This window comes from Mugil cephalus, chromosome 6 (assembly GCF_022458985.1).
Source record: "Mugil cephalus isolate CIBA_MC_2020 chromosome 6, CIBA_Mcephalus_1.1, whole genome shotgun sequence".
Taxonomy (NCBI): domain Eukaryota; kingdom Metazoa; phylum Chordata; class Actinopteri; order Mugiliformes; family Mugilidae; genus Mugil; species Mugil cephalus.
The window spans coordinates 2979269-2992727 of NC_061775.1; the positions used below are offsets into that span (position 1 = coordinate 2979269).

A 13459-nucleotide genomic window follows, 5' to 3' on the forward strand; every position below is an offset into this window, starting at 1 on the left:
ACACAAGTTGATATGCGGCACAAAACTGCCAAAGTAAGTAATTTTCCTCTACATCTGATGATGTTGAAAGCCACATACTGGGTTAAAGTGCACCGCCTCAGGCTACATTTTTTGAAAGGAACAATAAATGCTCACAGAGAATGATTACACAGGCAAGTTGAAGTGCACCATCTATAAAAGTGTATCTGGTTTACCTGATGCAGGGAGAGCTTCTCTCAGCTCCTTTTTACTCACTTTAGGTTCATATCACATCACTATCAGCAATTAAGGCCTTCCTTCAGGCTCCTTTACTTTCAATATGCTTGTATGTGATCGCGTCTCCACTTCTCGTTCCCATTTTCTTAAAAGCACATATACCCTAGACTTTCAAAAACAAATTTAATGACAGCAGCAAGAAACTTTTACACACAGCAGCTCCGGGGTCTTTCCAGACTTAGCAAGTTAAATTGCCCACATCTTTGTATTCTGACATGAAGAGGGTTTTCCATGCTGGCTGCCAGGAGGCTATTTGACTTGGCTCCACTAGTGTTTCACTTTAGGTACCAAAAATGTGCACGCTTTTGTGTGTTTGCATGAGACACGTTCATTGTAATTCTTTGAAAATGCTGCAGAGACCTCCCACACAGCATCAGCCTTCACAATGCTGCATCCCTGAAACACAGATGGAAGCAGGTAACAGCTCTTGTATTTATCTTGTTTGGTAATTATTGCACAGTCAGAGAATCTAATGTGGTGAATGTGTAATGTAAACTCATCATTTAGATGTTATATATGCTATAGATGAAACGTTTTAGATCACTCTGATACTTGTGCAGCAAGTATGAAGCAACAGACAGCAGCCTGTTAGCTTAGCTTAGCTTAGCATAAAGACCGAAAACAGGGAAGTAGCTTGCCTGGTTTATTGACTGTATACAGAACTGGTTTTGTCCAAAAGACCACAGTGTTTTTTCTATGTCAAGAAATGGGACGGTGTAAAAGACAATTTCACCACTGTGTTTTGCATGTGGTTAAACAAACATGGTATTCTAGCAGTGGTGCTTGTTTTCAGCTTGTTTTCGGCAGACAAGCTGTGTCTCTGTTCCCCTCTCTCTGTTTTTATGCTAAGCTATGCTATGGTAACAGGCTAAGCCCTGCAGAGAGAGCACTAACCGAAGAATATCTGGTTGATTCATGAGATTTATAGTTTTCAGGCTGGATGGAAAACTGTGCAGCAAGTAGTTTGCTTTAGCTGAATGTGGACCTAGGCTAAATGTCTCTCTAAATCATAGCCATGAAGACAATAAAATAATGAATGCATAAAAGTGTAGTGGTGGTGCACAGCTGCCACAAATCTGCTTTTCTTTGAGCAAGACTTTTTTCTTCTCCATCTACCTTTCATTCTTAAATTGACCAGATGTTTAGTGCTGCACTGAAGCATCGTGCTATTTAGCATCGTAGTTCTGGTTGAAAATGAATGAACATAGAGTGGCATCAATTTTCTCATCTAACCTTGTAAGATATAACAAATAAATGCATTTCAAGCGTAGAGTTGACTCAGTGAAACATGACCAAAGGCTGAAACATGAGAATCTGATGTTTACTCTTCTGTGTAACAGGCTGATCCACGACAATAGCGTCCATTCATCACTTCCCGATGCAGCGTAATCAGCACACAGGCACACGGGAATAAAACTGGACCAGCAGGGCAGCCACCAGGCTACAGCTGACTGCTAAATGCAAATCCTGTGAGCACAAAGGGCAAGCCAGCACTGAGCACACTTCCTTTATTATCCATCTCCCCCTTTTTCAATTCACCTGAGGCATCTCTTCTGACAGAACAATAGCGGCGCTCCACCTGATCTGATTTCTACCTGGCATAACCTTTCTCTGAGGAGGCCCTTTTCACCATTGCCCCCCACACAGGGACTTCCTTTGTTGATGCAAGATGGCAAATCAGTTAAGCAGGTTGGAGGAACAATGATTCTCATTCATCCAGAGCAAAACTAGCAGGCAGACAGCAAAAAATCAAAGTTTACATATCACGCTTTACAACCCTTGAGAAATATTTTGTGTCTGCAGAGACATACATTAAACACACCCACCCACACAGACCTGTTCTGTTCTGTTCTTTATCTATCGCTGATGTCTAAAAAACTCAAAGTACCTTATCATACACAAATTGTATTTTTAAGATTATCCGACAAGCTGCCAAAGAGGTTGTGTAAGCTGGGTTTGAAGTCACCTTGGCTGAGAGACAAGTTTTACAGCTGGCTATGTTCCTGTTATCACCTTGGGCGTTTGAAAAGGGGTCAGATAGAGTCTGCTTTGTGTCATTTCAACAACAGGACTCTTGTGTCAGCCAGGAGCAGTGAAACAACACTCAGATCAACCGCCATCCAGCACATTCCTTCATAGCATCACTTGCAAAACAGCACGCTTGAGGCTGCAGAGGATGCAGCCGGTGTACAAACATTAGTGATTACAAGTTGAAGTTCCCAGGAGATGAATCTAAAAGGTCACAGTGTGATGAATAAGATAGCAAAGCACATGGAAACTTCTTTATTTGTCCTGATGTGTGTCCAGCTTTTGCTTTAGGAATGCTGGTAGCAAGGGCATATTACAATGTCAGCTGATCCACCAGACGTTGGCCCAGACTGAAATCCAGTCCTTGACGGTTATCTGATGGAAAGCTATGAAATTTGGTACAGATATAGAACCCAGACAAGGCATCCTATTGATTTTATGTTGTCTCCCAACTCCTTATCACACGAGGTGCATATTTTCAGCTTTGAGGGAACGGTCTCAACAACTACTGGATGGACTTACAAGAAATTCAATAAAAAAGCTCATGTGCGTTGACATTTGATGTAACTTTATATGATCAGATCAAAGTACTTTAATTTATGAATAAATCATTAGTCATCTCTATTCATTGTATTTAGTTTTAATTGGTGAGTGGCGAGAGAATGCCACACAGCAGATAAGTTAACTTCAAATATCTCCAATGAGACAAATGATGGCCTGTAATAACAATGTAAGAAAGCTCACAACTAGACTATCATTTATTTAGAAGGTGAAAACATTTCTGAACCCTCGCCTTTATACTGTGTTCAGTCTCAGAAGCCAAGTTTCACTCTTACAATATCCGGGCTGTTAAATCTGAATGGCTAAAACACATCCCAAAGAACTGCTGACAGAAAGTCTATCAAACTAAGATTTGTCTCCTTGTTTTATGAGCCTGCAGGGATGTTTGTCTGCACGTCTGGCTCTGCGCGGAATCTATTTGTTTAACTTTGCGGCGAGAACAGCCTCTTACGCAGAACAACTGCAGCCAAGACTCTTGACTCCCCGCGTTACATAAAACGCCTCCGAGCTGCGAGGCGGTCGAGCCGAGGTGGACCGGAGACAGTGGATGAGAGGGGAAGAGACAGGGCGACGTGAAATGGGCAGAACAGTGGAAGGAATGAGACAGAAACAAAGACGGAGTAAAATGCAGTCTCCCCTCCACAGGGGAAGCAGGCTGGAAAAATAATTGTTGAGAGGAGACAGAGAAAAGCCACTAATGACAGCAGACAATAAAAACTGGCCACTACTGTAGCGTCTTCCCAGCCAGAATGACAATAAGACAGGGACTGACGGCCCTGCTGTTAGCAGGGTCTGCAAAGGGACTGAACAGCTGCAACCGCAGCACCTGAAAATAGAGCGTTGTCTGGGAATAGACTGTCATTAGGCCGTCTAAAACACACGGTCAATAACACCGTTACTGCACCTCCTAGACACTGAGAAGGAGCTACGGTGCCATCTAATTGGGTGGTCAGGATTATTTTGACGAAAATCTAAATAACGAGGCAGAATTATACGTTAGCATTCCTGTGGTGGCTGAAAAAGAGGACAAATCCTTGTAAATACAAATTAAGTACAAAAGAGAAATATTCATCGCACGCTTGACTTTTGCCTAAATGACGATGATCCTAACATGCAGCAAACCAAACTGCTTTTGATGACTGTGATTTACACACTCACAAGGCAATAAAATGACAGAGCAAACTGTTTCAAGTCTTTTTTTTTATTATTACTAAATTTCTCTAAGGCAGCCGTTTGTGTCCACAAGTCTCTCTAATGTCGCGCAGTGAATAAAATAAAACAGTACAAAAATCAGTTCTGCCGTGTGCTACAAATATTATTAGACAGCTCTTGGTAAATAAAAGTTCACAGACAATAACAATAGGCATTACAAACATTCATTTTCCCCTTCAAGTATGCTACTATCCAAAGTGACTAGTGTAAAATTGGCTGAGGAAATAAAATACGCTCATGATTATTTACATATTACAGGTCCGACAAGGTGTGTGTGTGTGTGTGTGGAAAAGAAAACAGGAAAACAAATCTGGCTCTGTTGATCAGATTCTCGACATGTTTCTGGTAAACCACAAACACACACAAGACACAAAAACATGCACACACAGTGAAGTGATTGACTGGCTTCCATTTTTTTTTTTTTTTTTTAAATGTTCAGCATTTCAGTACAGCAAAGAAAGCAACATTTAAGACTTTATCACAACAGTGATACAGTACAGTGTACCTACAGGCAGCCTTCTTCACCTCTCCCTCTGAGGTTAAAAAAAAAAAGTCTAGAGCAACTAAAGTGCTGTTACGTCATTTTTCCTGCCGTCTTACCGCTCTCATTCAGAGTTAATAGGAGAAAACACAGGAAAACGTAGCAATAGAAATGTCTTGACCCTGGAAGTTTGACAAAGCAATCCCAACTCAAGGTTGGCTTTTTTCAGCTCTCAGTCACCAGACATGATCTTAATGTTTTTTTTAGGAATGTGTTATCTTCTAAGTTTTGGCTTAGTTAATGGAGACCATGGGTTATGACTAACAGGGCGGGGAGGAACATTAATATGTAGGCCTTGAGCTGGGATGGTTTTGCCAATCTGGAAATGTATTTGCAGGATTCCACTCCCAAGTATGTCGACATACACATTAGTAGTCCAGAAATACAAACAGAAGTGTGGTTCACACACTATAGCTGTGTGTTTTACACTGTAAGCCAATGAAATAGGTTAATACTAAATAGATTTACTGTTAAGTCTATAGTTTTTATGTATGATCTAATTTGGAGATATACTTGTGACTGGGCGGTGACAAACTGGACTACAATATGCTGTAAACAAACTTGTTATGGACACTCCCTAGAGGATGCTTTGACAAGTAATAACACTTTGTGGACTACCACACAACCGGCTCAGCGTCATTTATCCTTCATGAAAGAGTCAGCTGAATGTCTCTTTGGTTTAACCAACTGAAACAAGGAGGCGGTGTAGTTCCTGTGACTGCTACATCGTCTCCGTGGAGCATCGCTCGCGACGAGCACCACAGAGCCGACGGACAGCGCACTCCGACTTCGACTACAACATCAACACATATCAGGAGATTAAATATACACACGTTCAATTTCAGTTCAACAGCGATGAGTGATGGGAGTCTGTCTGAGGAAGGTGTGCCATACTGTATACGCCCAAACAAAAGTTCAGGCAGATTTTTGCGTCTTGATTCACATCAGATATCTATTTTTAAGATGTAGGAGGAGAAGAGATTACATACAGTATGTACAATTATACATAATAGACACAAAACAACTGTTCCAGCTAGGGATCACAGCTTCACAGACCTGCCACTTGCACAAAGACAAAAAGCTCTTTTTGTACTCCGCAGACAAAAAGCTTACTAATGTGTCAACTACTTGATGTGTGTGTATACAGAGAAAGAATGGGACAGACAACAGTGGCTAATCATTCTTGCTGCAGGGAAAACAGCACCTGTCACAGTATGGCTTTTCTGCCAGGACAGAGATTTAAGACCCAGCTAATGAAATGTCAACGGGAATCAATAAAACACATTGTCAATGAGACCTCAGGGCCTCAGTTAAAACTCACATCTTCTTGTTTACCTCAAATACATAGCAGCTAACTGAAATGAACATAAGCTGATCATTTAAGTCAGCAAAATGAAATCCAGTGACACAAGCTTTCAAATAATAATAATAAAAAACTAATAAGATTGTGCTCTGGATTAAACTGGTGAATCCATAGGCTTTAAATTGATTTAGCTTTGTGTATTTGTCACAATTGTGATTGTATACTGAGGGAGCTGAAAGAGTAGAGGTGTATGACGTACAGTGTATGCTTATACTACTAATTTACCTCAGGTAGCTAGAGTTATGAACTTATGGTTCAACATTTTTGCCCACAGGACCAGACCATATATGGGGCCCAATTAGTGCAAAGTTTTAAGAAGGGAGTCCAATTTAGTCCCTGTGTCAAGCTACAAATTTGGGAAACCTTTAAACTTTAAAGATTCGATGGCTATTTGAATGAGTACATAGGTAAATACTCATAATCTCTCCGTTATATTGAATGAATTGTCTCACTGTTTAAAGAGCTCGCAAAGTACAGAAAACGCACTTTAAATCTGTACACAAACACAAGAAAGGATCCGAGTTTGTCTCACTCTGCATGAACAGTTAGAGAAAAGCCAATCTCCCCTAATTGAACATAAGTATCGTTAAACAACAGCTTAGGGAAAACTTCTGCTGAACAAAGTTTTACAACCAGTGGAAACACTAATCCACAATTTATACTTGTGTAATACGCAAGACAAATGACAACATGAAAGGAAGCTTCACAATTTTAACAGCTGTACAACCAAACAATCCAAATGTCATCTTTAACAGTTCATTCATTAGTCTGGAATGGAGTATTTACACTGTGCAAATGAAACATCAAGCAGAAAGTGTTTATGTATTAAGAGTTGGTACACCTCTGAGCTCAATCATTTCACGTGGTTCCAGGTCCAGGAGAAGCATGCATGTTAAGGCCAGGACTCCATCGTCGCACTTCTTATACTTCACTAACCTACTAGGAAAACAACCAACAGTTTTTCTTCCACACCGTTCCTTTCAGTCACTTCCCCTTCTGCTCTTGTGGCTAATGTCTTTGGATTGGTATAACTTCATATAAACCGTTTATGCACGTGTTCCAAAAAGCCTTCGTTTCCCAATGATTTTCCCTCAATACTCGTCATTCAGTGGAGTTTAGATTAAAAAAGAATTAAATAAAATGATGATACTATTATTGGCTATTTAGAAGCAGGGGAAAAATAAAACAGGGCAGTGTTAAACCAGAAATGCCTTCTTTGTTGAATAAAACGTGACCATCTATGTGAGCCACTGCGGCCTTGACTCACTGCCATCTGACCTCCCTTATTTTATCAACAGCACAGCTGACTACACTGAATGTCGTCACTGTATCGCACCTGGTGAGTTGCCCCCGTATCGGTTTTCTTTGTTTGTAATCAGTGCTTGACGCAAGGACAGCGGGCTGGAGTTTAGAAAAAGATGACATCCTCCTTGTTGAGGTCCTCTGATGTCATCTTGTAGGGTGGCGGCAGGCTCTGGCTGTGGCTGAGGCCGTGAACGTTTCCCTGGGCGCTTGGGCTGAGGCTCTGTTGCTGCACGTGAGCCTGGAACGGGACAGATCCGGTGCTCTGTGAGTGGACAGGCATGGTGGGAGGCTGCACGGAGGGTTGAGGGTGGGACTGTGCAGGAGGTATGGGAGGCTTCTGAACACTCGGAGGATGGGAGGCGCTGATGGAGGAAGCAGACTGGCTATCCGGTCCGCTGTTGTCTGCAGGACTCAGTTGATCTGTTAGAGAAATAAAAGAAGGGCCATTAGAGAACAAAGAATTGCTCCAAGAATAGCAGATTATTCGGCAGATCACTTGTAGAAGTGCTCATCTAAACTATCTATCACATGAAACCCTACCAGCGGTTCTTTGTTAGTTGTAATTGTGAAAGATCAGGATTAAATTGTTGAAATGTCTGTCTCAGCAATACACCCCGCCATTAATCACAGTGAAGCATGTGAAATTGATAGGTGTTTACACAGGGTGAGGCTGGGCATGAAGGCCAGCTTTGGAGAGGAATGTGATCGGGTGGGGTCAGGTTTGCCCGGGTGGAGAATGTGTGTTTCTTGTGTTTGTGTCTGTGAGAACACAGATTAATAATGCAGCAGGCAAAGACAGACAAGAGGAGATTGTGTTTGGGTTTGTTCTGATTGAGCAACGCAGCAAGTGAGTGTGCAGAAAGATACCTATGTGGTGATGGATGGAGTGGGACTGAGGAGGAGCTGAGGTGGGGAGCTGCTGGTGGGGGCTGACGGAGCGCTTGGCCTTTTGGGTGTTGTCCTCCCTGGTGGACAGTTTCAGCGGGAGCATCTGCTTCATGTCTACTGAGGCTGGGATGAAAACAAGAGACAAACAGCCAAAGAAGGTAATTTAATTGCAAAATTGGATTACAATGGTAAATCAGACTGTCACTCAGGGCACTTCTTGGTAAGTCGGAGAGATGACCCAATTTAGACAGTTAATGTGACTTAATAGGGACGATCAGGTCAAGCTCATGTCAACAAACAGAAACCAGGGGTGGTGTTTAGCTCACTCAGATGAGCAACAGCCTCATGTGTTGAGGGAATAGTCCTCTTGTGTGTCTCTCTCCCTCTCTATGCCTCCCTGTCCTCTCTGCACTTTCAATAAAGGCTAAGAAAAATGCCAGAAAAAACTATAAAAAAACAAAAAAAACAAACAGAAACCAGGGAAAATGTAACAGAACTTCACCACCTTGTACTGTACTTGAATAATTTGGCAACTCAAATTTTATTTGCATGTCATCTCTCTGATATACTGTGGTCCAACCTGAGGCCATTTATTGTCTAGATGCCTGAAGCCTGACTCCTTACCCGTGCTGTCAGTACGATGCGAGGCTTTTCCACTCTTGCCTCCTTTCCCTTTGCCGCTGTTGATCGCGGCCAGCTTTGTGGGGATCTGCTGCTGCACCCCGACTGCTTTGTGCTGCTGGTTGGTGGTGCTGAAGAGATGGAGCGGGACTTCCGTCTTCAGCGGCAGGGCGGAAGAGCCCGCCTCCCGCCGCGACATCACCTCGGGACGTTCTGCATAGTCGGCCGGTGCTACGGACAGGCTGCCGCGGGTCAGGGGCTTCTGGGGCAGAGGCAGGTCTGAGACACCGGTGGAGCCGGTGAGGCCAGAAGACATGAGCAACTCTCCATTCAGAGGAGCCACCTGGAGGAGAGAGTACTGTGCATGAGTATGTGCTGTTGTTGCAAACATTATTACAAAAGACTGAATTCAGGACTCAAATTCAAAGGTTGGCTGGTCATGTTTGCATGTCCTGTGTGTGTACCATAGAGTGGTAGTACAGTGGGTAATGTATGAGAGGAAAAACAAACTTTAAAAAGAGCTCAGAAGGCACACAGATACTCACACCATAAATCATGATGCCATGCCATTACAGAAACGCAATCTGTTGAGGCGCAGAGTATTTATGGGCTAAAAGAGGGAATCACAAACATATGGGGCTCTTTTGCTGAGCATGCATTTTAGTGCGTTTGCTGCAAGCTTTTGATTTTTTTTTTTTCTCCCCGGGAAGCTCAAGGACAATATACACACACAAAATGAGAAACATAAAACCCTTAATAGTCCCTGTGCACATAAAGGCGTGTCTGACAAAACAAGGTCTGTCAGACAAGCGGAAGAACAAGAAAATGGCTCTCATGACATCATCGGATAAAAGACACTGACTGCATTGTCCACTTAATTACAAGAATGAAGGAAAGACGATACAGACATCAAGTCAGCATTATCAGCATTATCAACCAACTGCATTCAGTGAGACTGAAAAGGAAGATTGTTGTAACAATGGAGTGGTGTCGTGTTTGTGCTAATAACCCAGCACGTGTTGGATTAGAAGTATAAAAAGCTTCTTTTCAGTGTGCCATTACATTGGAAGAGTTCCTAGGCAAACAATTCTTCACAATAGGGCAACATCACTTTATGTTCTATTCTGACTAATGTCTGGCATCAGTAACTGTTCGGTTTGGTATCCAGCCCACATGCTACTTGATTGATGAAGATGCTGAATACTTCCCGTGGCTATGAGGAATGCACGGTGACAGTGTTTTACAAAGCATGAAGGGCAGACTCCATCTGACTGTTTGTGTAGAGACTAGAGTTGATGGCAGGACCTGAGGCACACAGCGGCCCTTCTGTTGGGAAAGTCTCCCTAAATCCTTCCCTGACCTCCCTTTCTTCGTCTCCTCCATAACTTCTCCCCTTTCAGCACTTACTCACTCATCTTGACACACAGATGTTCCATTGTCCCCAGAACAAGGTGATCGGCTTTAAGTGGCACAAACAGCAGGTTTCCAGGGCAGTAAACTGTGCAGAATCTGCAGAGCACAGAAAGCCCTGACTGACAGCACATAAACAATTAGCACTGGCTGCCTTGGAGCGGGTTCTGTTAATGAAAGGTTTGGACTAGCTAATTATACAGCCAGGTTCCTCTCATCCTAAAAACTGCCTGGATACACCCATATTATACATATCTCTGCAAACACTTCCTGGTGTGTTGCCTTGAACACAATAGATGCCGGGACAACCTTACAGGTTGGGCGAAGTCACGTTTAAAAATTTGATTCCATAATTGTTTGCGTAATGCAAGAGCAGCTCTGATGCAAGGTAGATTATTAAGGTAGGCAAAGCCTGGAGGCTAATATGGCTAATCCAAAATCAAACGGTGTCTAAATAATTCATACTTGTATATAAATGCAATAATTACACAGAAAATATGCTACACTGTATGACATTTGGATGAGCAGTGACTCATGTTTATAATTTAAGAAACTATTTTAATAACTTCCTATTAATACTATAAAAGATAAAATATTATCTGTAGAGAGTCTGACGACTCTGGGAAACTACGGTGAGATCCGAGTACATCGCCCAGTTGTTAAATTGTGACATTTTTATGTTTCATAGCTTCTATAATTGATCAATGCTGATTACTTAAACAACATAGCTTGATCAATAGTAACAATTTATAAGCTGAAGCCACAAAACAAGCAATTAATCATCAAAATAACTTATCTCCAGAAGAGTAGTTTTATCATTTCCTATTTCAGAGGAAATGGTAAGGGAACTTAGAAAACAATCTGGGAAAAACAGTATTTTGGTTAAAGACAGAATAGCAGAGTGCACAGTTTACAGGTGGGGAATAGTTACAGTGACAGATGGCTCGGAAAAAATATCTGCCCTCCAGCTTGGTGTTCTGTCTTAACTCCATAAAGCAACTGCTACTGGCTGATTATAGAAGAAGCATGTCACAGGCACATGGCGATGGTGTTATTTATTGGAGTTTTCCACACAGAAAAACACAGTTTGACAACAGCATTGTAAATCAGTCCAGAAACTAAGGCCACAGGAGGGTTGGAGATAACTCACTGTGTAGAAGGCGCAGCTACATGTCACCGTTTTATGAGCGGCATTGACTTTTGCACCGTTTCCCATGTTTTGGCAATATATTCCGTCATGTTCATGTTGCTACATGAGGTGGAAAATCAGGTTTACAGTTTTCCTCTCTTAAGCACAAACAGGAGATAGAAGTGGTTGTTGAAAGGAGACCCTTCTCCAAAGGCATCTCAAAAAAGTCAGCGAAGGAAAAACTGATGCTCAGCGTCTATCAAGCAAGTTTCCTGGAAGTTATTTTTTGTGCATTGATTCTGTGAAAAAGCTATAACCTAGGTAATGCATGCACTTCATGACTTTCATTCATGAGACAATTGTGCAATCAGAAAGCGCTGTCCTGGGTCAGAGCCAGTAAATCTAAATCATGAGACCAACGATGATCAGATGAGATAACGGATGAAAGAAAAGTTTCTCTGAAGTCAGGACATGCCACAACTGGCACAGCTCTTCCTCAAACACTCACATATGTTAAGAAAGTCACATGCAAACACGCACATGTTTAGCACATCTCTTTTTATGAAGTCTAATCATAGCTCTCAGGGTTTGCTGATGAGTCTTAATTTTGGGTGGTGGTGCTTAAATGTCTGTTGATATCAGGTTGGCTGCGAGCCTGGAACAGATGCTGTGGTTGCAACTAATGAAAAGACAGTTTGATGTATTTGACGCAGAAGAGGAACAAACCACTTCCAAATCTTCCAAGGCCGCAACCAGAAAGTCCCATAGCACAGTCAGCAGTAAAGAACCGCAACCCATACATGTGCATAAAACATGCAAATGCATCAATTAAATGGTCTAAGATGAACATTACGGCCATGAATTAATGGAGCGGGTAGTAATAGTTGTGATAGAGATGGTATTTTTCAGACGTTTTCCTGCAGTACACGGAACAAACAAGCTGCACAGAAATCTTATTCATTGGAACTGTTTCAGTGCGGGCCTCTAATTAGAAGAGCATTATTCATCACAGAAGATTAGGTCAGTTCAGCCGGAGGCTCCACTGCTTCAGAGAACTAGGGGCTGTGGTTTTCCAGGAGTCACTGTGAAGTATTCTAGATACAACTCACAGTCAAAGGCCTTGTGTAGCCAGTAATGAGCATTTAAGTCAGCTGGTTCTGTTTGCGTATGTCTGCAGTGTGTGCGAGACTCCAGCTAACTGAGGACTCAGACGCCTGAAATGAAATCTTTAGGATGAAAAAAAAAGGATAACAGCTAAGTTGCCAGATGTCTGAAGAATGAGTTTAGCTATATAAAAAAAATGAAAAGCAAAGTTGTAAAAGAAAATTCTTTTTGTGTTTTATGTTATGTTTTTAATTTTTTTTCTAAGCAATCCAATGACTCAAGTAAGGTTTTGGCCTTATACATGGGAGCATTAGTCAGAGTGAATGTAACATAATTCAGCGTGCTTTACATGGATTCCTCCAAATGACAGCATCGCGAGTGGGTTGCTTTTTTTGGTTTGATGAAAAGATAACATCTGTATCAAGACAAAACTTCCCAGGCAACACAATAAGTCTTAGCTCTCCTCAGCTCATCTAAGAATGCAAATTGAACTGGGAACAGCGAAACAACAGGGCCCTGAAAACACTGAAGGCTGATATTAAGTAGCTTTAGAGTGACTCCTTGACATTGCTGTTAGCACTAGGCATGAAATTACAGTCAGTGGAGCTTTCTCAGCTCTCCTCTCCCATGAAACTCACAAACAATAGCCTGCATTGTACTGCAAGCAGAGAACGACAAGTAAGGAAAAACAGGCAGGGAAAGGGAGTGACCAAGAGGGAGAAGGGAGGTGAAGACAGATTGCTTGTTTCAGTAGGTAGACTCCAAGGTTGAGTGGTCAGAAATGTATTGGGTTGTGTGTTTATCATTCCATCTATGAAACAGGTGGTGGAAGGAGATGAGAAAGGAGATGAAAGGATACTAAAACTACACAAAGGTGAGATGTGACAGTAGGAAATGAACATCTTGTGTGCAAATCTAGAAATCTGCAGCCACAACATTTTTAAATGAATCTTTGAAACTCAAATAAAATGCTCCAGTACGACATTGCATTTAATTGTCTTAAAATGCTGCATATTTGGTATTTCAGTGCTTTAGGTGCTCC

The 13459-nt window shown here is 42.0% G+C and overlaps 1 protein-coding gene across 2 annotated transcripts in view; it reads right to left on the bottom strand.

Annotated features, from left to right (window-relative positions):
• Positions 1-4026: 4026 nt before the first annotated feature.
• The window catches only part of arhgef18b (rho/rac guanine nucleotide exchange factor (GEF) 18b), a 38981-nt gene continuing 29548 nt past the window's right edge, over positions 4027-13459 (bottom strand). For both annotated transcript variants that reach the window (XM_047587224.1, XM_047587226.1), the window contains 3 exons: positions 8778-9117; positions 8133-8276; positions 4027-7685 (listed from right to left, as the gene is read on the bottom strand). In XM_047587224.1, coding sequence (XP_047443180.1) covers positions 7369-7685; positions 8133-8276; positions 8778-9117 — 801 coding nt within the window. In that variant the 3' untranslated portion in view covers positions 4027-7368. The remainder of the gene's footprint in view (positions 7686-8132; positions 8277-8777; positions 9118-13459) is intronic.